The following is a 27,179-nucleotide window of genomic DNA, read 5'->3' as shown; positions in this document are numbered from 1 at the left end:
TCAATGTTGGAAGCTCATGAAGAGGTTTGGCATGCAAATGAGGGATGAAAATGGAGCGAACAACACTGAATATACTTGCTAGAATTTCTGGTGGAAATTCACTGTTATGGAGCCCTAATAAACATGATAGATATGGATCCTCATCTTCTGGAAGCTTCATGCATGTGAAGTGTCAACCTTCTTGAGCACTTGTTTTGGAACTATTTTGGGAGAATTTTACACAGTTTTCAGTCCATGGAAAGTGATGCTTCCAACTTTGGTGAAATCATGTCCATGCATGGCTTCTTGATCTCCAATGCTACATTGAATGATGATGATACCCAAGTTTGGAGGAGACGAAACTCATTTGAGAAATTGAGAAAGAATATGAAAATAGTCGTGGAGAAAAAGAACCTTTATCTAAGGCCAAGCAATTGGCAAAAATTTAGAAAAAGTCTCATTATCGGTATCGAAGTAGAAAAAGCTACTAAATGAGGATATGATGTGAATGGGATGTGATAAGATGTAAATGGGATGTGATAGGATGTGATAAGATGTAAATGGGATGCGATAGGATGTGAATGGATGTGATAAGATGTAAATGGGATGTAATAGGATGTGAATGGATGTGATAAGATGTAAATGGGATACGATAAGATGTGAATGGGATGTGGTGTCATGAAAATGAATGAGGATGAGATGTGAAGTAAATGGATGTGGATGTGAATGATGAGATGAGAGGATATGTGAAAGGATGAGATGAGAAGTAAATGGATGTGGATGTGTATATGAAAGAATGTGATATAAACGGATGTGGATGTGTATGTGAAAGAATGGGATGTAAATGGATGTGGATGTGTGTGAAAGAATGTGATGTAAAGGGATGTGGATGTGAAAGTGATGTGGATGTGGATGAGATGTGATGTAATGAAAAGAGATGTGGATGTTGATAAGATGTGATGTGCTGTAAAGGGATGTGGATGTGAATGTGATGTGGATGAGGATGAGATGTGATGCAATGTAAAGAGATGTATATGTGGATATGAATGAAATGTGATGTGATGTAAATATATGTGGATGTGAAGTGATAGATGTGGATAGTCGTGCATGTGAATGATTGGATGGATGTGGATGAATGAGATGGGATGTGTATAAATGAGATATGATGTGGATGGAATGAATAAGATATGATGTGGATAGATGTGGACGTGATGTAATGTGGATAGAATGTATGTGATGGAATGGGGATACAATGAATGCGATGAATGTGAATGGATGTGATGTGATGTGAGTCGGGATAAGTGTGAATGGGTGAGATGTGATGTGATATGATATGATGAAAATTGAGATAGATGTGAATGGATGATATGTGATGTGAATGGATGTGATGTGATGTGAATCGGGATAGATGTGAATGAATGAGATGTGATGTGAAATGGATGTGATGTGATATGATGTAAATTGAGAAAGATGTGAATGGATGATATGTGATGTGAATGGATGTGATGTGAATTGGGGTAGATGTGGATGAATGAGATGTGACGTGAATGGATGAGATGTGAATCAGGATAGATGTGAATGAATGAGATGTGAGGTGAAATGGATGTGATGTGATGTGGATCGGGATAGATATGAATGAATGAGATATGAATGAATGTGATGTGGTGAGATATGGATATGGGTAGATGCGAGTGAATGAGATGTGATGAGTATAAATGTGAAAAGATATGATGAGATGAAAAATGATGTGATTCGATGAGAATGGATGAATGACGATGGGAATACATATGATTAACTTGGATTAAGTAATGTGGATTGATGTGGAACAATGTGAAAAGATGAGAGTTCGTTATAGAAATTGTATTTATGACCTGCTTTTAAATGACTGTTTTATGTCAAGAGTGTTGGGGAAGTATTTTGACCATCTTGTGAATGAGGTCGTGGAGTCAACTGATAAAGTTGTAATAGCTGACGAAGAGTCAATGCAGGGGAGACGTCTTGCGTAGCAAGGTCGACTAGCCTCGGTTTGATTTAAATGGTGAGCTTCCGGTATGGTAGATGAGGGACCAAGGAAGCTGCCTATGAGTGAAGCACTAGGTGACTTGCAAAGGATCCTAGAGGGTGCTGACCATACGGTGCTCGGGCTTTGGGTTGCCGAAGATACTCACACGTGCGTCGAGGAAGATATCGGAACAAGGAGTAAGAGTTGTTTTCTGAATTCGGGTATGGATCTGGTTGATTGACCTTGCTGGTCCTCAACAGATGAGTCCATGACTCTTTTATATGGATCTGTTGTTTGATCTTGCTGATCTTCAATGGAGATTCCATCTGGATTTTTATAAGTAAATATATTGCCAGGTATTATGAGCTAGGAACTATCGAAAAGGCCCTTAAGTGGATAGGTGGTGAGTGTTCTGGTTGCCAATGATGCCATAGGTACACTCATAAAGGAATGATTGGAAATTAGAATTCAACCGGATATTTTGGAGGATTATGATTAGTGATACTATGATTTCATTAAAAGGTTATTTTTAAAGTCAACTGAATTTGTGAAACAGGCAATTTCATATTGGGTGTGTAAGTGGTGTGACTATCTTGAACTTTGCATGAAGCGCCGGCTTGGGAGCATGGGAACTCTTTTTCCTAGTATCCCGGGACAAAACCTAACTAAATTCCTAATTGGATCCCATCACTACAGTGGTTGGGTGGTTGGCTAACCCATGGGACTCGATGGGGCTAGGCTGGATTGATGGATCCCTAAAATGAGACTCAATTTTGTTATGGTACAATAGATGAAGTAAATCCTGGAGTCATTGTTCTATGGAAAAGAATCAACGGATGTGACTCTCGATGAGGAAAAAAGCATTGGTCTCTATGATCCAAGTGCAAGTTTGTTCCTTGATCTGACCAAGTGACTTACAGGTTTGGTTTGATCAGTTTGGTCAGTGATGACCTTGACTATGTTAGAGTAGAAATATCCTGGAGGAATCGCTCGTGCTTTCTGGGTGGCAACCAAGGGAAGTTTTTTTCGGGTTTGGTTTTGGAAGAACCGAGGGATTAGTCTCTTGTCCGGATATCTGTGGGCGAGGACCCAAGTGAGAGGCTCTGCCCCCTGCTACTTCCGCTGCTAGCACCCCCAAATTCGTTGCGCGGAGGGGGCAAGGATCTTTCAGCTGGTGTCAGAGCGAATTGGCTAAAAGTGGATCAAGCGAGAAGCAAGAAATGTCAAAACTTTATGAAGTACCAGTAAAAGATTGTAATTGTGTGATGAAATTCATACAAATTGATATTCGGAATGAAGATTCATAAATTTATAATTGAGTCTTCAGATGGAAGTACTATAATTGTATGGAATCCCTAACTTGCTCGAGACCTAGACATGATGGTATTTACCTTACAATTCCAAGGACCGTGACTACCCGTATATATTGAGGGTATAACTGCAGCTCTTTACTGGCAGTATATACAAGTAAATCTAAGACCTTGAAATTAGAAGCAAAAATGCTATCCAGATGATGAATTCGAATGCTGGTTGATATGATTTTAGAATTCTGGTTGAGAATTGATGAGTTGATTTGGATTCTGATTGAAAGATAATGATTCTTGAATTTTGATTGAAAGAAGATAAGTTGAATAAAGCCACAATGAGGATGAATGGGACGAATCCCAGTAATGATGTTAATAACTGGAATGGCGATAATGACTTCAGCAAATCACTACGAGATTAGTGGATTGTGCTGAACAGATTGCTACTGTTAACACTTGACCTAGTGGATCAAGTTAAGGGATGACAAATTAAAAACCGGCATAACTGAAATTCCCACATGGAGGAATGTTCAAATGGAATTTTCGGTCTAATGGACCATTGTTGTGTTAAGGATATGAATGATATGTTTTGAATGGATTGTTATCTCATAATGAGTTCTATATGAAGGGATCTTTATCCCAAGATTCTACTGGGTTGACTATACTATAAGGAACCCCAGAATAAGTTGGATCTTAAGGGAAAGAGTTTGTCCTCCAGCTAGCGAGATGAGGACATCTCGCATTTTTTAAGTGGGGTAGGATGTAAGATTCCTCCCTCCAGCTTTTGAGATGTAAAGGAGTAAGAACCTCCCCTTTTGATCTTGTAATTATTCCCCTCTTTGACATAAAAGAAAGATCCTGTTTTTGCCTCGAGAGAGAAAATGTCTAGAGAGAGGTAATCCAAAATTGAGATATTTTTGGATATAAAAATCCTCCTAGTGTCTAAAATGGTTTTCCCTGAAACAAAAATTCAAAAAGAACTTTCCAATGTGCAATTGGAATTAATTAAAAATGTGTATAAAGGACCTTGGCCTAAGGGTCTAGATTTTCAAAAATTTCTGGATTATGGTCCAATTAAGGTTCCTATGGACCAATTGGATTAATCCAAGTGTGGGGAGGAGATAAATCCAATGAATAAAAGAAAATACCCAAAAATGAGTAAATGGCCACATAAGATGAAGAGTTGACTGAGTACAAGGTTTATCACTTGGTTAGAGGCCTCCCACCTATAAATAGATCCTTATTCTTTTGTAAAAAAATATGTGAACTATACCATGCCAGTTTATCACTTGGTTAGAGGCCTCCCACCTATAAATAGATCCTTATTCTTTTGTAAAAAAATATGTGAACTATACCATGCCAGTATTATACTAAAATAATGATATTTCTTATTATCCCTTAAAAATCCTCTACTTTTGGAGAGAGTGTAGCCTCTATCTCTCTTCAACCATCCTTGGAGCTTTCCTGTCAACACACAAACCAATGGATTGGTTGGGGGCTTCTTCTATGATAGAGAAGCAAGCAAAAACAAGAGGTAAAGTGTAATTTTATAGTTTTTCTCTACTATTCTTAATGTTTTCACTTCTCAACCCCTCTCAAGCTTGAGAAGTTTCTTAATTAAGTGTTTATAATGCAAATCAAGCTTTTCTTAAGAGTTGTAATGAATAAATAAGAAAAGTTTACATTTATGCTTAAATTAGGATGCTTTTATGTTTATCTTTCTCCCCCCCAAAGAATGGTCATTCCTATGACCAATTCTCTATTCAATTGATGCTTCTCATGGAGAAATTCTTCATTCACAAATCAAACTGTAGGCTTGTGAAGTAAGAGGTTAAGAAAATGGTTTTTTATACTTATATGCTTGTAAATTATGGTAATATTATGAGATAAATTTATAAATTAAATTTAAGGTTAAAGGAAGTTATACTATCATAATTACATTACTATGTCTTATTCTTTTCAAAAATATTAAAATTTGTCAGTAATAGCAGCGAAGCTATGGTAAATTTTTTAAGAAATTAATACATAATTCATTCTTATGCATAACGTGAAAAGAGGACCTCCTACCATATTCTAGGATTGAATATCCTAGGCTAAAAGAATGATTTTTATCACATTCAATGGAAAATTAATTTTTAAGGTTTATGTATAATTAAATAATTAAGAAAAGAAAAAATTATGGTAATTTTATTCAAATGATAAAAGAGGAATTCCTATGACATTTGGAATTCAATCATTTAAATAAGAAAAGTAAAATTCTTAGCATATTGAAATTAATGGATATTTTATTTAAATTCAAAGATAAATTTTAGATAAATTTATTTTATGCATGAGAAATATTTAAATGATAAAAGAGGAATTCCTATGACATTTGGAATTCAATCATTTAAATGGGAAAAGTAAAATTATTAGCATATTGGAATTAATGGATATTTTATTTAAATTCAAAGATGAATTTTAGATAAATTTATTTTATGTATGAGAAATATTTAAATGATAAAAGAGGAATTCCCATGAAATTTGGAATTCAATCATTTAAATAGTAAAAGTGAAATTCTTGGCATACCTGATGCTTCTCTCCCATCCCTAACCTTTAACTTCTCCAAGATGGCATTACTAAGTTCTTCCACTATCATGTTACCAACTTGCTTACTCTTAGGTCCCGCGCCTTGATGACTAGAGACTCATAATGTTGCTACCATCGAAGCTACCTTGGCATCTTGTAGTTGTGGCAACTCAAGCATGTTATTCTCATATTCAATTGCTAGCTTACAACATGTATCTAGAGTAGTCGGTCAGGCTAACACCAAATAATCATGCATCTTATGATCTTGGAATCCTCTCCAAAAATAGGGCAATAAGTGATCATCAGTTAGCCTTTCTCTCAACTCGCATCTTGAATTCAGGTTCTTGAGCCAAGAAACATAATCCCGCATACGGACTCATTTTCCTTTTACTTAATGTTATGGAGCTGAGCCACATGACTCCATCTGTCACCACTTTGATCAAATCTCGTTATGAAGACATTTTTAAGCCAAGTGAAGTTGAATTTATCCTCAGGCTTTAAGGTTTGATACCATTGGTGGGCCTTCCCTTCTAGGGTTAGAGAAAAATAATGTATCATGGCTACATTGCTCGATGGCCCACATGTTTCGCAAGTTGACTCAAAGACCTCTATGCATTGAATCGAGTCCCCATCTCCTGAGGACTTTTGCACAAGCTTTGAAATATGTGTGGCTTCATCTAGGATGGTCTGAATTCCACGGCAGGCAGGGCCTAGTTCCCTAACCATGCCTCTACCCTCTGCCCATTTCTACAGCCATATTCAACAGATCCACCCTTGTGACCGCATTTAGATCTGTGTTGGGATCCACAATTGGCCTTTGAGGAGCCACCCCCTACCTAGACCTCATCCCCTTCCTACATGGGTTCTTCTATTCAATTCAGGTCTATGGCTAGGTCTGGGATTTTCCTCATTACTTGGCTCATTATTAGCGGCCTCAGTCCACCTTTGTTAGGATTAAAATTTCCATGCTTGGCTCATTATTAGCGGCCGCAGTCCACCTTTGTTAGATTAAAATTTCCATGCTCTGCAGGAATGTGGGATCATTGATCATGTCATGTATATCCTCTCTTGTCTAGATCTATTCTTCTCCCCCTGCAGATGCCCTAGGTAGATTGTCCACTTCTTGCATTTCGAGGACTTCCTCATCCTTAGGTTCCTCATTATTGATGGGTTCTAGGGCTAGTATCCCTCCTTCTGTCATTCCCATCCACATGTTCTCAGTGGCATTTCTAGATGTTTATGGTTCCTTGCCATGTGGTCGAAACAGATTCAAATTATCCATCTCCCTCTGTTCCACCATTGTTCTTCGCATATCAAGCTCTTGCCTTTTTAAGCTCAATAGCCGCAATTGTTGCTCTGCTTCAGCCACCTTCAAGTCCATTTCCACTTCCTCAGATGTGAGGAAGAAGATTTGACCTGTCTTGGCAGCATTCTCCTTATCCCTCCTAACCCTAGGCGTCATTCAACTAATCCTCAATGTGTTAGCATTCTTGGGGACAAACGTTAGGGCTATTTGGGTTGGTAAATCCGGTCTTAGATTGTGTCCTACGCTTGTAGATGGATCGGTGCCTGTAGATCATTAGGGCCAAAAATGTCTCAAAATGGGCTGTGTAAGGAATTCGCTAACTTGCTAATTAGTAGAACGTTGACAGTCAAAACGGCTCCAAATTTGGCCGTTTTGGATATTTAAAGCGTATCTATGTGATTGAACACGTATCTAAGTACATATTTTAAAATCTAAAAAAATATATCGTTTTCATGCTACTCTTTAATGGCTCGTCTCGAAATTTGTCCTCTTTTAGTGACTTCGCGGCAAATACTTATTTCTCTTACTTTTGAATGACCATTCCCTCCGAATGCGCTCTCATCCATTCTCCAAAAAATTTCACAAGCTTATTCTTAGTTTCACTCCTCTGCTTCTCTAAGAATTTCACAAGCTACATCTCATTCTCATTCTTCTGTGTCTCTCATCTTCTAATAGCTCTGCTAATATTTTTAGCTCTGTTAGTAATGAGTGATACATCTAATCGTAAGTTTCATTTGAATATCAAGCTCAACCAAGAGTATGCAACTACATGGAGTGTCTACCAAAGATCCCTTTCATGTGCGAATGAAGCTCAACATCTTCGCAACGAAGGAAAGAAGCATATTGACCTATGGACAGATGGAAGTCTATATCCACCGGATCCCAGAACAAGAAGGTATCCTTCTTTTCACACACCACATGATTTGATTAGATTTGTTGGTGATGGGGTGGATGGCTTACTTGGTTATAGTTCAAGACTATCTCAATCACATATTAATTATGCAGAATATATTACATATCTTCAAAATACTTTATCTTTGAATGCAACAAAAATTATAGAACTTGAAAACAAAATAGTGTCTTTGAAACAAGAAAATGATCAATTGAAAACCTTAAAAGAAACTCCAATAGGGTTAAGAGCACGAGTAAAACGAATGCGGGATGTAGTTAACTTGACAGAGAGATTTGGACAAAGGAAAAAAAAGGTTAAAACTTGTAAGAGATCATGTTACTACCCTTCTAGGATTTGACATGTCTAATGCTCAAGAAAGGGTAAGATTTTTGAATGAGCTTATGAATAGGTCGGATATCTTGAAACTTTTGAAACTTCCTGAAAATCAAACTAAAAAAAAAACTAGTCTTTCAACATCTACTAAAAGATATGGACTTATTGGTCCAGCCTTCCCAAATGCAAGAAGTTTGTGACATAGTGGGAGTGAGTAGAAAGGGATACAGAGCCATCTCTAAAACTTGGTTCAGGGTCCTTAAGTATTACAAAATCAAAGCTTTTGGGTTGCCTAGATCTCACAATGTTGGAAAATATAGAACTCTGTTAAATGAGGAAATTTCCAAACATTTCGGAGAGTATTTCTATATTGAGGGAACAATGCCATATGAGAGATAAAAAGAAAATCTTTTGAATACAACGTTTATAATAATATTTGGATGAACATTAGAAAAGTCCAATCTTTTATGGTGAGATATTACAACATTCGAGAAATAGATTGTGAAGGAAAACTTGTATTTGTTATAAAATTAGATGAAGCTCAAATCCAAAATGTCAAAAAATGGAAAGAATATCTATATCCCTAATGAATAAAGCATTGGACTATAGTCAAGGTAAGGTGATTCTCCATACCACAAAACTCAATCAGAAATGGAGCTATGGTGGATTGGATCAGCTCATGTGCCAGTAGAGAGTCATGAAACATTAAAGTGGCTCTTTTCACATACAGACATTCCTTCAGTTATTCAGAGCCAAAATGCAGGTGAACACCTTCATGTAGACGACATAGGTGATTTCATTGTGGAATGGCATTTGAGTGCCGAACTCAAGGCATTGAAGTGTATGTTTGGTGTATGTGAAGGAGCAAATACCAAATATCCATGTCTTTATTGCATGGCAAGCATAGGGACAAGAGAATGGCTTGCAGAAAATGAGATTGGAAAACCACCATCCAGAAATAATGTGAATGTTGTCGATTATCCAACTTCTGTTAAAATTTGGGATCCAATTCTACCAATACATTTAAAAAATGTGCATATATGTACATTGCATGCAGAGATAAGAATCTTGGACAAATTGCTCCGACTTCATCTGGACTATGCATATTCTATTAAGCCGACTAAACTTGCAGATGAGTGCATAGAAAAATGCGAAGCCTTGCTCTCTCAAATGGGTTTCCATGGTGGCGAAGTGCATCTTAAAAAAGATCCTGTTCTTTCTAGAGGTACAGGTGATGTTCTATAAGATGTTTCAATGGGAGGAGCAAAAGCAAGAAGATTTTTGAGCAACCATGACACCAAACAAGTCAATGCAATGTGGAACTGCTGGAAACATCTATGTGTCATTACCACAAATGTCAAAAGTAGACCGGATGTAGCCAACAAACGTATGGAAGTTTGGAAAAAACTCGACAATTTTTTCAAAGTCCTAAGACAACAAGTTGGTTCAAATACTTATGCAGATGATTTCAAAAAAGCAATAAAGCTTTTAATAAAAGCTATCATAGATGCCTGGGGAGAAAAAGACATAACTTATTACTTGGTGAGTGTTCAAACTTATCAAAACAGTTAAAATTAAAGTGTAATTTCTTAAATTTACTAACAAAGAATTGTCTTTGTAGCATATTCTTTACTTGCATGGACCATATTTTGCTATAGAAGGACCCCTTGCAACATGGAACACACAAGGAATGGAAAAGTCTCACTATCAAGCGAGAACTTCCTTTTTCAGATGTACCAGAAGAGGAGGTGGTCAAAGAAGAAGCAATGCACTTAAAGAATTATTCAATTGGTTCTACAGGAGGCAATTACAAAGGATGGGATCAAAGAACCCGCAATCTTAAACTACACAAACACCTCAAGATAGAGACTAATGATTTACTAACATATTTGTACCTCTTATAAAATATTTGCTGAATCAAAATATTGTGTGTACATTAGTTTTTGATTCTCTTGGGACTATTTGGCATGTCACCTCTGTATCTCAAAAATTTTCTCCTTCTATAACCTCCAAGAAGATTGATATTTGACTCCTCAGTTGCTGCTGCATAGCTAGAGTAGCAAAGAAAGTATCCTGCTCTTCTTGAGGCATTGAAACTTGCAGCATATCCAAAGATTCTAAGAGCAACAGCTCTCTCTAGAAGCAAGACCTTGTTAGCATTTATTTGAAGGGGAGTGTATCCCATGAACCTTGACAACACCTTCAAGGCAAATATTGGCAACTCAGCATCTTCAGAGAAGTTCATGTGGAATGCACAGAACACAGCATTATCCAATGTAGGTAAGTAGTGCATGAGAGCAGATGAAGGCCTTCTTGACCTAGTCTCTATAGCTTTCACTCTGCTGCCTTTAGCTCTTCCTAGAAAATCATCCTTATCAAGCAATTCAATCTGCAAGACAAAAACCTCACTTTAAAAAAATTACAATCACAATAACATTTTGCAAAAGATTAAAAGGAAACTACCTTCTGCAACTCATCCTCACTTACTACTTTGTCTTTCATCAAGTTGCATGAGCCAACCCTTTCCACTTTATCAGAATCTACCTGAAGCTTGAAATCTCTGCCACCTAACTCAATAAGCCTGTTCTCAAAATCCTCATCTCTAAGGGAAGGTTTCTCCTCATCCACTCTTTTAAGACACAAGGCAAGTGCATCAGGAGCAGGGATAAATGAGTGGTCAGATGTTTGTAAATCAAGTCAAAAACTCTTCCTTTGACTCTACTTCTGTACCAATAAAGTCTTTGGTCACCTCACAAGCTTCTGAAATTGCTGCAATACAGTAGTCTTCCCTGATATTGAAGAGACATTGAAGATAGGACAAAGGAATAAAATCTTTCTCATTGATATAGAAGAAAGGAAGGCTTGGAACAGTAACAAAGGATTCAGATATGCTTGCTTCCTCTGAGGGCTCTTCAGTAATAGTGAAAGCCCTAAATTCAGCAACATCAAGATTTGCACTTTCTTTCTCCTCAGCTTGAACATCAATTTCTTCCTCTTCTAAAATCTCACTTTTCTTTCGCTTTGAGACTGTGGTGACATTTAAGTTTTCTTCCTCCTTCTCTGCATCAATATCTGATTCTTGCTCTTTATCTTGTATTTCTGCTCTCAAAAATAGAAAGAAAAGAAAGGAGACATCTTTGGGGACAAGGTTACAAAGCTTTTTATGAATTGGACAAGAAATGGATGAAGGGCATGTGAAAGAGATTCTATTTGAAAATCTACTGAACCTCTTTGTAACTTTGGCTTTCTCCACTGACAGCTGAGTAAAATCAGTAAGGTGACAAAAATCATTGTCTCCGATATGAAAACAATGACCTTCAATTGACATTTCAAATTGTTTGTACTCCTCTTCAAGAATGTCCTTAAGCTTCATCAAAACATCTGAAAGAACAAACCTTGGATTGAATATCTCCACTGCATCTGTGTATACCTTCATGTCATGACCATCTTGCAAAATAGCATTCAAGAGCCTTTCACTTGGGCTTTCTTCAACAAGTTCATGTCGTCCCTCAACACTTTTACTCATTGTGATATTTGAGAAAAACGCTGGAACAATTCTGAAGAAGGCTTGGAAGTCACTATATGGCAGAGCCCGAACTAAGCGAAAATAAGTGGTCCAAAAGTTTTGGAATGCTTCTATCGCTTGGTGCGGGCTTTGGCAATTTGAAGGTTTGAAAAAAAAAGAGAGAGTTTTGCAAAATAGAGCTTGGAAGTCACTATATGGCAGAGCCCGACTAAGCGAAAATAAGTGGTCCAAAAGTTAAGGAATGCTTCTATCATCTGGTGCGGGCCTTGGCAATTTGAAGGTTCGAAAAAAAACGAGAGAGAGTTTTTGAGAATATCCGATGGAGCACGTGGAGCGTGGCAAAAATACCTTAAATAGTGACCGTTCGTGCCACGTGGCAAAAATGATTGCATGACACGTGTATCCAACGGTCCTATGTACGGACGGATTCGAGGTATAAAAATTTAATTTTCATGAAAACATTTCTATTTTTCACCGACATGGTATCAAGTGAAATTGCTCCTCCGAAATTCTCGAAATCTTCTTTTACTCTGCTCACCTATATCAAGCGATAGATCTCATCCGAACATCTCGGATCCTTCTCATCGCTTAGTCCCAGATTCAAGCGATAACGCTCGTCCAAACAAATCGGACCTTCTTCATCGCTTGGTTCCGGATCCTCCCCTATCACTTGGCCATACCCCGAATCAAGCAATAGAGCCGATCTCCATTTTCACTTTGTTCCGGACATATCCGGAATCAAGCGATTGAGCTATTCCAATCCTTTTGGAAGCTAGTCATCGCTTAGTTCCGGCTACCCCTTAATTAAGTGTGTGTGTGTGTGATAGAGCCTCAATATATTATCGCTTAGTTCCGCATACGCCTAAATCAAGCCAAATTGCTTAGTTCTGGGTATAGCCCGAATCAAGCGATAGAGCTAATCCAACCAATTTAGATCCGCCCCAGCGCTTAGTTCGGGCCACTGTTAGTTTTTTTATCTCAACTCACAAATCACCCCGATCCTTCTTTTTCTTAAACTTCAATGGCGAGGACAAAACAGACTGCAAGGAAAGTCTACGTCCCTTTGGAGACTGAAAAAGCTCAAGACAAACTAGGATCTTCCAAAAAGCCAGTTGTCGATGAAAAACAAGAAAAGCCTCCTCCAAAGCCTCGTGCTAGGGCAACAGCAAGAAAGAGATTAAACTATCAGGTGAAGTCACTAAGAGAGATCAGAGCGGCACAGAAATCTACTAATCTTCTTATCCCTCGACTGCCATTTATGCGGGTTGTCAGGGACATATCAGAAAGGTTAATTGGCAAAATGAGAAACACATATCTTGATAAAGTCCGATGGGAGTCACAGGCCCTTATGTGTCTTCAAGAGGCTGCTGAGGATTTTTTGATCGACTTTATGAATGATGGATACATTGCTGCTGCATTTGCTCATAGGATCACTCTCATGAGCAAAGATTTTGTGCTTGTGTCCAGACTTAGATACAAGTTTGACAAAGCTTTGGAACCCATTCCAAGTCAAGATATGAGAGCTTTTGAAATTCTAAATATTCCTCCAGCAAGACAACCCAAACAATCAGTTGTTATTGAAGATGTTTTGCATACTTATAGTACAAGAAAAGCTCACGATATTAAAGAAGAAGTGGAGAAAGAGAGAGAGCAGGAGAAGATTACAGAGGATGCCATTCTTTCTCAGCAAGCTGAAATTCTTCATGCATCCAATTCAGAACTTTATCAGAATGTAACAGGTCAAATGGTAGTAGATGTCTCCATGCATGGAGAGGATGAGGTTTATTGTGACATTGCCCCTGAAGACACAAGTATGCTTGTGAATCACAATATTGAGATATGTGACACAGTTCTCTTTATCTGTCTGAGGTTTGTGTGGAATTCCTTTTGCTTTCTTGATGAATTTCTCAGATTCCATATTTTATTGATATGTTTTGTTTATGTCTCCAGATGTCTTATGAGGGATCTTCCTGACTCAATGGCTATGCAAGTGACCATTCTTGATCCCCTTGTTACACAGTGCCTTTTCAATAGGCAAGGGGATCTTGCAAGTTTTCTAAAAAACTTTGATATGCTGACATGCAATTACATTGTATACCCTTATGTTGAAGTGTAAGACTCACACTCAATTATCTTTTGTCCATCATTACAATATTCACAACTAATTGCAGTATTCATCTTATCACAGAGGCCATTGGAGTCTTATTATCTTCAATCTATTGGATAGAGATGTAATCTTTATGAATTCTTTAGCATCCATTCATGGGAGAAGTAAAATGTAAGAATCAACTTTACCATGGTTTATGTTCTAGAGCAATATTTTGTAAGTTTTCAATTGTTTGGTTGACCCTCAATATTTTATGCTTGCAGTGCTGCCAAACTTATCTTGAGTTTCCTAGGTTCCACCTATGAAGACTACAAACTTGAAGATTTTAAGTACTACAATCAGAAAGTTCCTTTGCAGAAAGACTCAACATCTTGTGGATGGATGGTGCTTGCTAATGCTTGGAGATATCTTGAGTCAAGATTTAGAATGACAACACTTACTGTAAGTTCATGTAATGATAGCATTGATTGATTGGGTCAATACATTTAGTGACTTTCTCATATTAAGAAATTTTATCATTTTCTTTTGCCTTAGTTGCATGAATATCCAGATTCTTGGGTGAGTTGGGTAAGGGAGAAGGCAGTGTCTATGGTTTTGGAAAGATCTATCAATCCAATTGATCCTGATTCCCCCTTTCCACCTAAGAAAGGAGCCAAGGGTACAACTTCAAAGAAAAGAAAAAAGGAGGAGAAGAAAAGCCATGTCAAGGATAGCTCATCCAAAAAGAAAAAGACCTCTGCCAAAGAGAAGAAGGAAAGAAAGAAGAGCCCTACTAAGAGCAGATCTTCCAAGGGGAAAAAGAGCACTACTAAAGAGAAGACCCATTCTAAAGGGAAGAGCCCTCAGGCTAAAGAGAAAACCCCTAGCCCTCCTACTAAAGAGAAGAGCCCTAGCCCTCCTGCTAAAGAGAAGAGCCCTAGCCCTCCTGCTAAAGAGAAGAGCTCTTCACCAGCTCAAGAGAAGACTCCTATCAAAGAGAAGACCCCTATCAAAGAGAAAACCCCAATCAAAGAGAAGACCCCTGTCAAAGAGAAGAGTGCTACTAAAGGTCTTCCGTTTCACTCACCAGTGAAATTTAAAATTCAGAAGCGTCGTTCATCCAACAAAGAAAGTAAGAGGGCAAATGTTGGCTCTCCATTCAATTTCTTTTTCATGTCCCCCAAGAAGACTGCCAAGTCTCCAAAGCCAACCTCCAAAGAACCTTCTCCAAAACCAGACCCCACTGCCAAATCTCCCTTGCCAACACCTAAAGATCTCAGAGAAGAGCCCAACTTACCACTAGTTGAGGAATCCACTGCAAAGTCTTCCTTTCCAACACCTCAAGAGCTCAAAACACTGGAACTTGAACCTCAATCAGCCAAATTTGATCAAAGCAAACAGAAGAGAGAAAGATTCTCTAAAGATCCAGGGTCATCCCATGCCAAAAGAAAAGTTGATTTTGTTGAGTGATTCCACAAATTGGCTTTTGTTTTGTTCATTTTGTCCATATGAACACACCTTTTTTGGGACTATATTTTGTACTTAAATTCAGTATCAACAATTTGATATTCAACTGTTACACCTTGTTTTGTGTTGCGAACAATATGTTGACCATTTTTGTGAAGAAGTCAAGACAAAATTTAGCAAAATATATTGATTACATTATTGGAGAAATCCTTTTCAGCTTAACAAACTTGCCCTTGCAAGTGGCTCAAATACAACTTTTTTTGGGGGAAGACATGTGATGCATGAGGTTACACTCTCCATCCTTGTACTGACAACAATATCATCTACTTTGAATCTATATTCAGGTGATGTTTCGTCCAGAAACTCAAGCGACTCTCTTACATGTTGTAGTCTCTAGTTTGATGTTACTATAAGGTTCCTAGGATCTATGAATGGATGGACTATGATGTTAAATTCAAACCCTGGACAATTCTCTTCAGAATCCAAAGGGACCCAACTACCAAGCTTGCTTTTCCATCTCCTATAGTCATAGCCCAAAACTAGGGATTGACGACATAGTTGGTATGAGATAGACATAGAATTTGGGCTTACTCTACAACTCATATTGTCGCCAATATGAAAAGTTTCCTTGGTACTCCATCCTTCTCCAAGTACAGTGTCCAGATCAGTCGTAGATAGTCTTCTATTAAGCCACATCGTTCTTGTCCTCTCCAATTCCATTGTATTGAAACATGCCACAAAGACATGTATAGGCAAGAACCATTGAATTTTTATCCTTCTTGAAATCCTTCCAGGAGACATAGCTTTAAGAATATCATCTTTGATTTTGGATTTGAAGCTTGTTATGGTATTTGGATCAGGAACTTCCCATTCGAGTGACATTAATGTGGGAATAGGTATGTCATATAATTCTCCATGAACACCTTCTCTTGATGGAACCCTGTATTCTGCAAAATACACAAATATATCCACTGATTTGTAAAATGAAGGTGGTTTGTCTGCATACATTACATCTGCAATCCCCTTGTGAATTGCTTTGAATGTGCCACTTAAGCTCTCAACAGGCTACCACTCCACAGCTGTTGATGGAAAGATAACTGAAATTAAACAAACAACAAATATATCAGAAGGAGAAATATTGTGTTGTATCAAATAGATAAAGTTTTGTTAAATTACAGTAAGAATGGAGAATTGGATGTTTATCCAAGTTCAACACCATGTCTTTGGCCATGTAGACATGTTGAACTTTTGCAAGCCAGCCATTGTCGGTCACTTTGAAGGCAAGAACACGACCTTTCCAATGGGATTTCACTTCATTTCGCTTGGTTCTTTTCACCCTGTGGGCACCTTTGCAAGAGAGAAGCATTGTTACCCAATCATTCACACGAAAAGACATGGGTTTTCAAACACCATCCTCTCTGGTGTTATGAAAATCACAAGAAGTTATATTATGAGAAGGACGACATGAGGACGCCATAGAAGCTCACAGATGAGAGAAAAATAGCGAGTCTTTTGAAAATGCAAAGAAAGGAGAATAAGCCATATGCCAAAATGGAGGGAAGGTGGAAAAGGGAATGAGCCATACCAAAATGGAGGGAAGGTGGAAAGTAGACATTTGAAAAAATTTGGTGATTTGTCATTAATAGCGTTGTTTTCAGAGCCTGAAAAGAGAAGATTTCGTGTCTTCCTGCTTGATTTTTTGAAATATAAAATGGAACAAGATGTCACTATTTTGGACCCAAACTTTAATGTTAGCCATTGTAAACGTCTAAATTAAGCCGTTTTAGCCGTTCGCCACTAAAATAGAACCGTTAAGAAGACATTTAGAGGAGACAAGAATGCCATACTTTTGTATACGTGTCAATTCACAATTGGACAATTTCTTAATCCTTAGATTAACAAACAGCCCTTTTCTAGCCGTTTTTGGCCCTAATGTTGCGCTTCATTTTCTGTGCCATGTTGGAGACCAAAAAATCCCCTAGCCATATCAAAGATTATGCTGGACTTCATACAAGAGAAGCTAGTTTTTCTTCCTCTCCAAAACCAGATAATCTTAGCCCTTCTTCTATGGATTCCTCACTACTTGTTTCTATGAAGGTTAGATTTCTCCAAGCCGTAGCACTCAATCGAGTACGCGTCGAGTGACCTGAACCAACACTTATTTGGTAGGAAGAATCTAGGTGATTAAATGCATTGTCGCTGAGGGTAAGGTCATCTCCAATGAGTCTCCCTAACCTCAAGTACATGAGAATATGATTCAAGAGGCTAAATCACTACTCCAACCATTATGCTTTGTTTTCTATCAAACTATCTCTTCTTGTCATGAAACATCAAATCTCCTTTCTTCGTCGTGAGCTAGCAGACTTTAGTTCACATCATGAAGTAGAAGACTACTGCGGTTCACGCCGTGAACTGTGTTTCACGCTGTGAACAACTTGTGTTTCATGCTTTGAATTTTCAGCTTAGAATTGCAGTAATTTGGATCGAGACAACCCTATGGTGTAATTATGGCCCTATCTTAACTCTGGTCTGATAATCCTTAATCCGTGAACTAGCACGGTTCTGTGAAACAACAAGATTCTGTGAACTAATAGGATTTCGTGAAAAAGTAGGCTGTGGTTCTAGTTCAAATTGTGAACTAGATGGTGTTTCACATTGTGAAGTAGAATGTGTTTCATGTCGTGAAGTAGAATGTGTTTTACGTCGTGAACTAGAATGTATTTCACGTCGTGAAATATTTTGTTGCACTTTCATGTGATAAGATTTTTCCATTTCTTTGTATCAGACGTGTCAAGATAAGGTGCCCTAACTTTAGTAAGGAAATCCCAAAATTTTCGGTGCTAATTGTGGAAAGTATTTCACGTCCTGAACTAGCAGACTACGGTTCATGCCGTGAACTACTTCCGACATTTTCACGTGTTAACAGCCGCATCCACCAAATGATGTTTAGAGTGTGATTTTCCTATCCAAAAGATCCAAAAAAGTTGTGCTAAGAAATTGGAATGCAATGCAAGTCACCAACACAACCAATGGCTACTTGTTTTTGTAATTTTCATGTTTTTTTTGAAAAAACAGAACAAAGCAAGTCACCAACTACTAGCTCACGACAACACAATTGGTGATGAAATTATCAAAATTGAAAGAAAAACCAAGTGTAGCTTTCCTCTAGGCAATACCAAGTGCTCACCCACACTTCCAAACACCCAATTTTCCACAACTACTATGATTTCTTCTCTTCCACACAAACCTTATCTACAGAGTTCTTCACAATGCACCTTCAAAATGCAAAGAAAATAGTGAATCTTGCATAATGGGAGCTGGATCTCTAAGAGAATGGAAGAAGCAATGGTGTTTCCCCCGCAGAGGGGTGCCAAAAATGTTGTGGGCTACCGTACCTCCCAAGAGAGAACTCTACCCATTCACAATCAGAAGAAGCAATAGATAACAACTATCGTTGGGTACTTACCAATGCTTCAAGATCATGTCCCTTGAGGCTCAAGCTCACTTTTGGAAGCTCCACTCCTCCAATCTCCACCTCCACGCTGTCACCACGGAGCCCCTCACACCACAATGCATAGAAGAGGAACATGCACAAGAGTATAATCTTTCTCTCTCTCTCTCTCTCTCTCACAAGATAAAGCAAGAGCTCTCCTAGCACAAAGAGGGATTGTGTACTTTCCTTTTTAGAAATTATCTTTTATACATTTGGGCCTTATTTACACTTGGGCACCCAAAATTTACTGAATGCCTTGGGTGGACAATATCTCATAATGTACAACCTTTATAATGCCTTTACATAACACTTATTAATGTCCTCAAATGGAGGAGCATCTTTGTTAATCCATAGTTTTGAAGTATACTGTGGATGGTGTGCTTCATAATAACCCTAGGGCCATTATTTAAAAGCACATTGTGCTTACAAGAATGGCCCTAGGGCTATTCTTCCATGGAGAATCTTGATGCATGCATATGTAGAGATTGGCCCTGGGGAGTGGAGATGACCCTAGGGACATTCTAAAGCACACCATGGATGCTAGAAGGGCCCTAGGGCCATTCTTTCATGCACACGATGGATGCAAAATACATCAAAATTATCCATGGAAGAATGGCCCTAGGGCCATTCTTGTAAGCACAATGAGCTTGAAAGAACGGTCATAGGGACATTCTAAAGCACACCATGGATGGTAGAATGGTTTTCTTTCAAGCACACCATGGATGGTGTGCTTTAGAATGGCCATAGGGCCATTCTTTCAAGAACATTTTGCTTACAAAATAGACCTAGGGCCATTCTTCCATGGATAATCTTGATGTATTTTGCATGCATGTGTAGAGATTTTCTATTCTAAAGCACACCATGGATGGTGTGCTTTAGAATGGCCCGAGGACCATTGTTTCAAGAACATTGTGGTTACAAGAATGGCCCTAGGACCATTCTTCCATGGAAAATCTTGATGTATTTTGCATGAATATGTAAAGATTTTCCCTAAAGAGTTGACACAAGGGAGTGGAGAATGTCCCTAAAACCATTCTTGCAAGCACAATATTCTTTGGTATGGCCCTAAGGCCATTCCACAATGCACAATGTACTTAAAAAATAATGGCCAAAGGGCCATTCTAAAGAACATCATGGATGGTATAATGGACCTAGCTCCAATCCTTCAAGCTACGCTAAAGCACAGTTTTGATATTTTATGCATGCACATGTAGAGCTTGGTTTAACCATTCTAAAGTTCACCAATAGTTAACACAAGAGAGTAGAGAATGGCCCTATGACTATTCTTACAAGCACAATGTTCTCTAAAATGACCAAAATGCCATTCTCACATGCACATTGTGCTTTGAGAGAATGGCCCTAGGGTGCTTCTAAAGCACACCGTGGATGGTAGAATGGCCCCAGGGCCATTCTTCCACAAACAATCTTGATGTATTTTATATGCATATGTAGATATTGGACCTAGGGAGTTGACACAAGGGAGTGAAAAATGGCCCTAGGTCCATTATAAAGCACACCATGGGAATGGCCATAGGGCCATTCTTTCAAGCTTGCAAAATACATCATGGATTATCCATTGAAAACTCACCCTAGGGCCATTCTTGTAAACATAATGATTTTAAAACAATGGCACTAGGGCCATTCTAAATCACTTCATGGATAGTATAATGGCCCTAAAAGCCATTCTTTCAAGCACACCATGGATGGTGTGCTTTAGAATGGCCATAGTGACAATATTTCAAGAACAATCTCTCTCTCTCTCTCTCTCTCTCACATCATGTGGCTCTACATATTTTAATTTCAGCCATGATAATCACCTATGTTGTTCAATAAATCAACCACATTAATCACTTATTTATTCATATATTTTTAGAATAGGTAAATTAATATTATGATTTTATTTTGCAATGAAAATATATTTTAATTATGTTTATTGCACATTCAAAGTAGGTTTGAATTTGGTTGGTATCACCCTCTCCATTTGTAGCTACGAAAGCCATGGGTATATTCTTTACTAAATTTTAAATTTTTGAGGTCTGGCTCTTTATTCCATTGAGTAATTGTTTTATGTATGCCCATGTTGTGTAACACAATTGTCAAGCATAGATGATGTTGAATACCAAAAAACATGTTCAAGCTCAGATGAATTGGTTGGCAAATGCTCGGAGAGAAATCAAAGACATTTATCTTTGTCAGTTGTATGACATTGTAACCAGATGATGTGCAACCTTGACTTATCCACAAAGGGGACTGCTTTGGGTAAGATTTTGGCTCATCGTGACATGAAACCTATCTTGGAAGTTGCTACAATTCCCAAAGAAGGGATATCCTCAGCCATGTCTCTTAATGAAGTAACAGGAGTGCACAATACCAAGAAATTGGTTACAAAGTGGTGTGTGATGCAAATGATTGTTAATAGTGGAAGTACTACAAATGCTACGGGCATTAGTGTGATAAGAAACTGGTAGATCCTCTCAGCATACACCCACAAAACTTCAAGCGGCACTGTGTAGACATTCACAATAGACACTTCAATTGGGTGTTTTTGGTGGTAGAAAGCATAGGACCAATTACTTGAGTGTAGAGGTGATTGATTGTGTGGTGCAATTTTGGAACGACAATACTTGAGTGTGTCACCAAACAAGAAGGAAATTTGAAGGAAAAGTATTGGCAAGAAACAATATGAAAAACATCCCCTCCACAGAAGAAAGATAAATTGCTTTACAAAACATGTTAACAGAAAAGGATCAAAGAAAAAAGTGGTTTGATAATAATCTCAAGGATAAGGAAATCAATGAGAGGGACCTTGTACTTATGTATGAAGTCTGTGAAAAAATAAAACTCAAGTGCACTAGAAAAGGACCATTTCGAGCTGCGAAATAATACCTCAAAGCACCATGCATGTTGAAACCCTTGACGGGGTTGAAACCGTAAGCTTCCTTAATGGTAGTAAATTCAAAAAGTATTATGGTTCTCCTACCCTAGAAGCCTTACGGGTTGCACATGATAAGAAGGCAACCAAGAAAAAAGCAAAATTAAAGAAAGCTCAAGCTTGACAAAAGCTAAAGAAAGGAAAATATGACAGCATCACAAACAAGGTACCCTTGACATGGCCACAAGTACTACGTCGCCAAAGAAATGGAAAACTGCCAGAATTATTTAAATCATAGTAAAAACCTGAGTGTTGAGAAACCTTCTAACTTGACCATGGTGGTCATCAATCCCATAGAATAACCACACAAAAAAAGATTTGGGTGACTTACCCCCTATGACAGATACCATATCCTTCTAACTCAAACCCCACTATATTGAGAAATACTTTATCCTTCTAACTCAAACCCACTTATACTAGTGAACCATCAATTTACTTAAAGGATAGCAAGTTACAAAAGAAATCTACGCATGCCTACAATATAGAAAAATAAAGAGTAGAGATTATGCTTAATTGATAGACGGTGAATACTTTTGCATTATTGTCGCACCAAAAGTTATAAGTTTTCAATGTGATAAAAAAACTCGCTAATTAAAAATCAAGATGGTGCATTTGGAAATTAATCTTCATATAACAACATACTAGTTGGTAAACCCGTGCTTCGCACATCTTTTCAGACTTCCAAATTCAAATTGTACCCGAGCCTCCTTAAACCTCCTCTTTCCCTTCTCGAGTGGCCCAAACTCGGGCCTTCACGGGTTGATTGTCCTTTCTTTCTCTTTCTCTTTGGCTCTTTTTATAATTTCCCTTTAAAACAAAACAAAAAACATCTTCTTTAAAGTAAGTTTACTCTCTCTCTCTCTCTCTTCGTGTTCTCCTCTCTTTTCCCCCCCTTAAAAAGCACTCCCTCTAAGTAGGTGTGTTATGAAAAGTGATTATTGTACTTTGTGTTGAATATAGCATGGCCAATAGTATAGTATTTCTAGTACACAATACTCTACACATTATTAATTTATAACACACATTAGAAAATTTTTCATAGTAATAAACTAATAATAATAGTATTCACGATAGTTTTGAGAGTAGTACTGATAGTCATGTTGAGTAGTACTGATAGTCATGCTGAGTAGTACTGACAATACTGACAATAGTATGGAGTAGTTCTGATAATCGTACTAATTAGTACTGAGGACAGTACGGCTAACAGTAAACATGACTGTAGACAATACAAGACACATTGGATAATGTTTCATAGCAGATAGTATAATGGTTTACCATATCCAAATTGAATCTAATTTGCTAATTGCATTATTGGATTTAGATCCTTTCAATCGTTCGCTGAAACCTTATTACATTAGAAAGTTGAAGGAGAGAAACACATGTTTCTACGTTCAACATGAGCGCATGGACTTATTGAGGTGTGCAGTAAACTCCATGAGGTGCAATGATGTGGCCTTACATGGACCCTTTTTGTGATTGTCAGTGCTGCATATGTCTCCCTATAAGTGCAATGGTAGGTGTAAAACTATTCCTCCAGTTACAACACTATGGAAATCTGATGTGTGCCAAAAGGATGATGATGTTGAATGGCACAAGCTACCATGCCTGCTAGGTAAATGTGAGAAATACCCTAAGCCTATATTTTTCCTCGTCGAGAACTTCAAGACATTGGTGATGTGTTAATATTATGGAAGAAATACGAGTATGTGACAATGGAAATGAAGAAAGGTGGTCAAAAGAGAAGAATCGAGTTGATGCACAAGGAGACCCTAGCATCAACAATCATTGAAGAATTTAATTCACATTTGAGATCATTCATAGCCTATAACTTCATGAGTTATTGGAAATAGAATCAATTCAAAGAGTGTATTGCAAACTTCCCCGAGGATGTAGCCATATCAGTGGGGTGGAGTTTTCTAAAAATTACACTTTCAAGATCCAAAATGAGATCCAATCCATGCATTGGAACAATGACCAATGATCCATTCTTGTGCATATATGTTATTGGGAGAAGAATGGTGAAACCAAGAAGCAATGTTTTTCTACATATCTGATGATAGCCCATGACATTATTTGTGCAACACTATTTCTACTTCATGTTAAATGGATGGGGGAAAATATAGATTTGGTTCGATGGTTCCGCTTCCCAATTCAAAGCATCTCGACCTTTCTACTTTGTTGCCAAGTAAATCTTTCTATCCTTTTATTTCTTCAATGATTCCTCTCATGCATTTAAGATCTCTCTTTTACATTGTTGCCATGTATAGTTTACTACAAAACATGTGTATAGTTTATAGTATAATATAATATAATATAGTATAGTATAGTATATTATACTATAATATAATATAATATAAAATAGTATAGTATACTATTATACAAGATAGTACAATATAGTCAATACTGAAAGTGCATTTTCTATGACACAAACCAACAAATGATGAGGTTTTCAAGTCTTACTTCCCTTCCATTCTTCACTGATATCCCACATGAATTTAAATGGTAGCACTCTATAATACACTGCCCATGGATAGTATAGTATAGTACATGTATTCAGTTCCTAGTACAACATAGTACTCTCAGTACACAGATAGCACATTTGCTATGGCACACTACATCACTGGTCTACTATTGTGGCACGCTCTAATATGTTAATCCATCAGTTAACAAGTGTAGTATAATGATTATTATTGTTAATGTGAACAGTACCTTTCACAAAGTACCTTTCACAAAGTAGTTAGTAAAATGGAGTGTGACATTTTACAATATCTATTGCTCATAGGGATATTTTTTGGTTTTTTTTATTATCTGTTGAATGGGTATTTCTCATTGATCACATGACATACGCATGACATGACACTTCTTTAGGAGCAGCCCAGAAAGGGTGAGCATGATGGTGCAAGGGCCGTGGAAGCGTATGCACACTGCGGAGCAGCTCCTCAAAACTAATGGAGCAAAGCTTCAAAATGCGATTGATGTGGTCCAGTGCAAAAATGGATGATGATGATGTCATCTCTGTTCATTTGTGGAGGTTAAGGTTGGCGATGTGGATCAAAACACAAATGGGGTTGCAACACAATGATTGGAACACACAAGACACACTACATTCTTGGCTTCAATAAGAAAGACAACACACAAATCCTCTTCTGAAGCTTTTCATGCTTCTGCTCCTTCTATATGGATGAAACTTAAAACAAGTGCACCACCTTACAACACAGTGGGCCATGGTCCTTAAAAAATCTAGAGCGAATTAATGCAAGTGATGAATCTCCCATTGTAGATGAAGACACTACATACTTTTAGGACAATGATAGTTTGGTTGATATGTTGGAGGTGGGAGGCAATTTTGCGGTCTACACAATGACGGATGATGAACAAGCAAAGGAGTACTACATTGTCTTGTGTTCAGAACAAAAATTGTATCCTAACAAATAAAGGAGGGGTGGGGGAATGTCTTCAATGTGGGTGTGATGAGATAATACGTGGCGCATATTTTGAGAAGGTGCAATCCACTCGGAGCAGTTACGTTCTTCTCAAGAAGGCCCCAACCGCTATTGTGCATTCGGATGCAATCATAGCAATAAAGTTTTCTATGCCAAGAGTAAAACATAAGGTGAAAGGGTACAAGGTTCTCTAGTGTAACACCTAAGGTACATTCTAGAATATTATATAACATCAATTTACAGTGATTTTCATGGCACTTTTTACACTTAGTAGGAGTGTTCTTTTCCTTTGGTCTTCCATCATGTTGATGTCACTAATGATCTCTTGTCTCTCTATTATTGGAGCATGGTCTCTATTGTATTATTGTCAATGTGTTTTTTGTCTCCCTTTTACAGAATGTACTATAGTAATTCATGTGTCGTTTTGTCCTACACGTTTTGTCCTACACTAACAATACCTTGCACAATAGTAATTCATGTGCAGTCCTCCACTATACTAATAGTACTTTTCCTTCACACAATAGTACTTATTTATAAAAACTATTTAGTGCCAGTGAATAATTTCTAGAGATTTTTGAAAGGTGTATCTAAATTATGTCATGTTTATAGACAATATTATACTATTTATGTAAAACGTACAAGCCAATACTATACTAATTATTTGGACAGTGCATGGGATCTCAATTTCAGGACTAGGGCATTGTACTATACAATAGCTTATACCTATAGTCCTGCAACAAAAGTGCTAGTGATGGGTATTAGTACAACTATGATATTAATGCATCCCTATGACACCAATGTACTTTGCAATTACTATAAAAGTGAGAACCATGCTAAATATATAATAGATTATCGTATCTTTTGGTAACTGTGGTACAATCCTTTGTCGAGTGAAGACAAAGATATTTACCCATGCCTTGGCCAATTCGTTTGCAACACAACTAGCACCTTTACATTCCAAGATAAATGGTAAATATATAATAGAGGATGGTACCTTTTGGTAACTATGGTACAATCCTTTGTTGAGTGAAGCCAAAGTTGTTTACCCATGCCTCGACCAATTTCTTTGCAAGACAACCAGCACCTTTCCATTCCAAGCCATTCGCAAATACAATGGACGCACAAAATATATGGTACACATGGAAGCAGGGTGTCACAATGACATTCAACATGAATGGGTAAAAACCCATACCACAAAACTAAAATTATCCATAAATGCATTGATCAATATTTATAGACAATGAATATAGGAAGAAAATACTTAGTATTGAGCTTACCTTTCAATAGTGACCTTGATCTCCTCATCAGTTTTAGTCAGGTTTGCAATTGGATTTGGTTGCAACTGGCACAAGCCATTCTTTATAACACGATCAATCATCTGGCTTAGGTTGAGGGAAAAAGATCCATCATTTGCAAACTCATCCTCAACCAACTGACAGTCCAATTTGGACAATTGCAACTCAGCCATAGCCTTTTCCAAGACCTATTCTTGCCTGATTAGCTGCTCTTTATAGTCTTGTAGCAAAAATGAGCGCTTTTGCAAAGCCAAATTTCCACCTTCATGATCTCCCAAATCTTCCACTTGTAAGATTCCTCCCTCTAGCTTTTGAGGTGTGCAGGTATAAGAACCTCCCCTTCTGATCTTATAATTATTCCCCTCTCTGAAATAAAAGAAAGATCCTCTTTTACCCTATTTTGGCCTGGAGAGAGAAAATGTCTAGAGGGAGGTAATTCAAAATTGAGATATTTTTTGGATATAAAAATCCTCCTGGTGTCTAAAATGGTTTCCCTTGAAATAAAAATTCAAAAAGAACTTTCCAATGTGCAATTGGAATTAATTGAAAATAGGT

General features: G+C 37.7%; 1 protein-coding gene across 1 annotated transcript in view; it reads right to left on the bottom strand.

The window, feature by feature from the left end:
• Positions 1-26,797, bottom strand: part of LOC147628619 (uncharacterized) — a 144,451-nt gene extending 117,654 nt beyond the window's left edge. The window contains exon 1 of the mRNA XM_086813075.1: positions 26,607-26,797. Within this exon, the coding sequence (XP_086669201.1) occupies positions 26,607-26,797 (191 nt within the window). The remainder of the gene's footprint in view (positions 1-26,606) is intronic.
• Between the last annotated feature and the right edge of the window lie 382 nt (positions 26,798-27,179).

The sequence above is a fragment of the Cibotium barometz genome, chromosome 19, assembly GCF_041138505.1.
Source record: "Cibotium barometz isolate CiBa-2024 chromosome 19, ASM4113850v1, whole genome shotgun sequence".
NCBI classification, from domain to species: Eukaryota; Viridiplantae; Streptophyta; class Polypodiopsida; order Cyatheales; family Cibotiaceae; genus Cibotium; species Cibotium barometz.
This window is presented reverse-complemented; position numbering and strand designations above follow the sequence as displayed.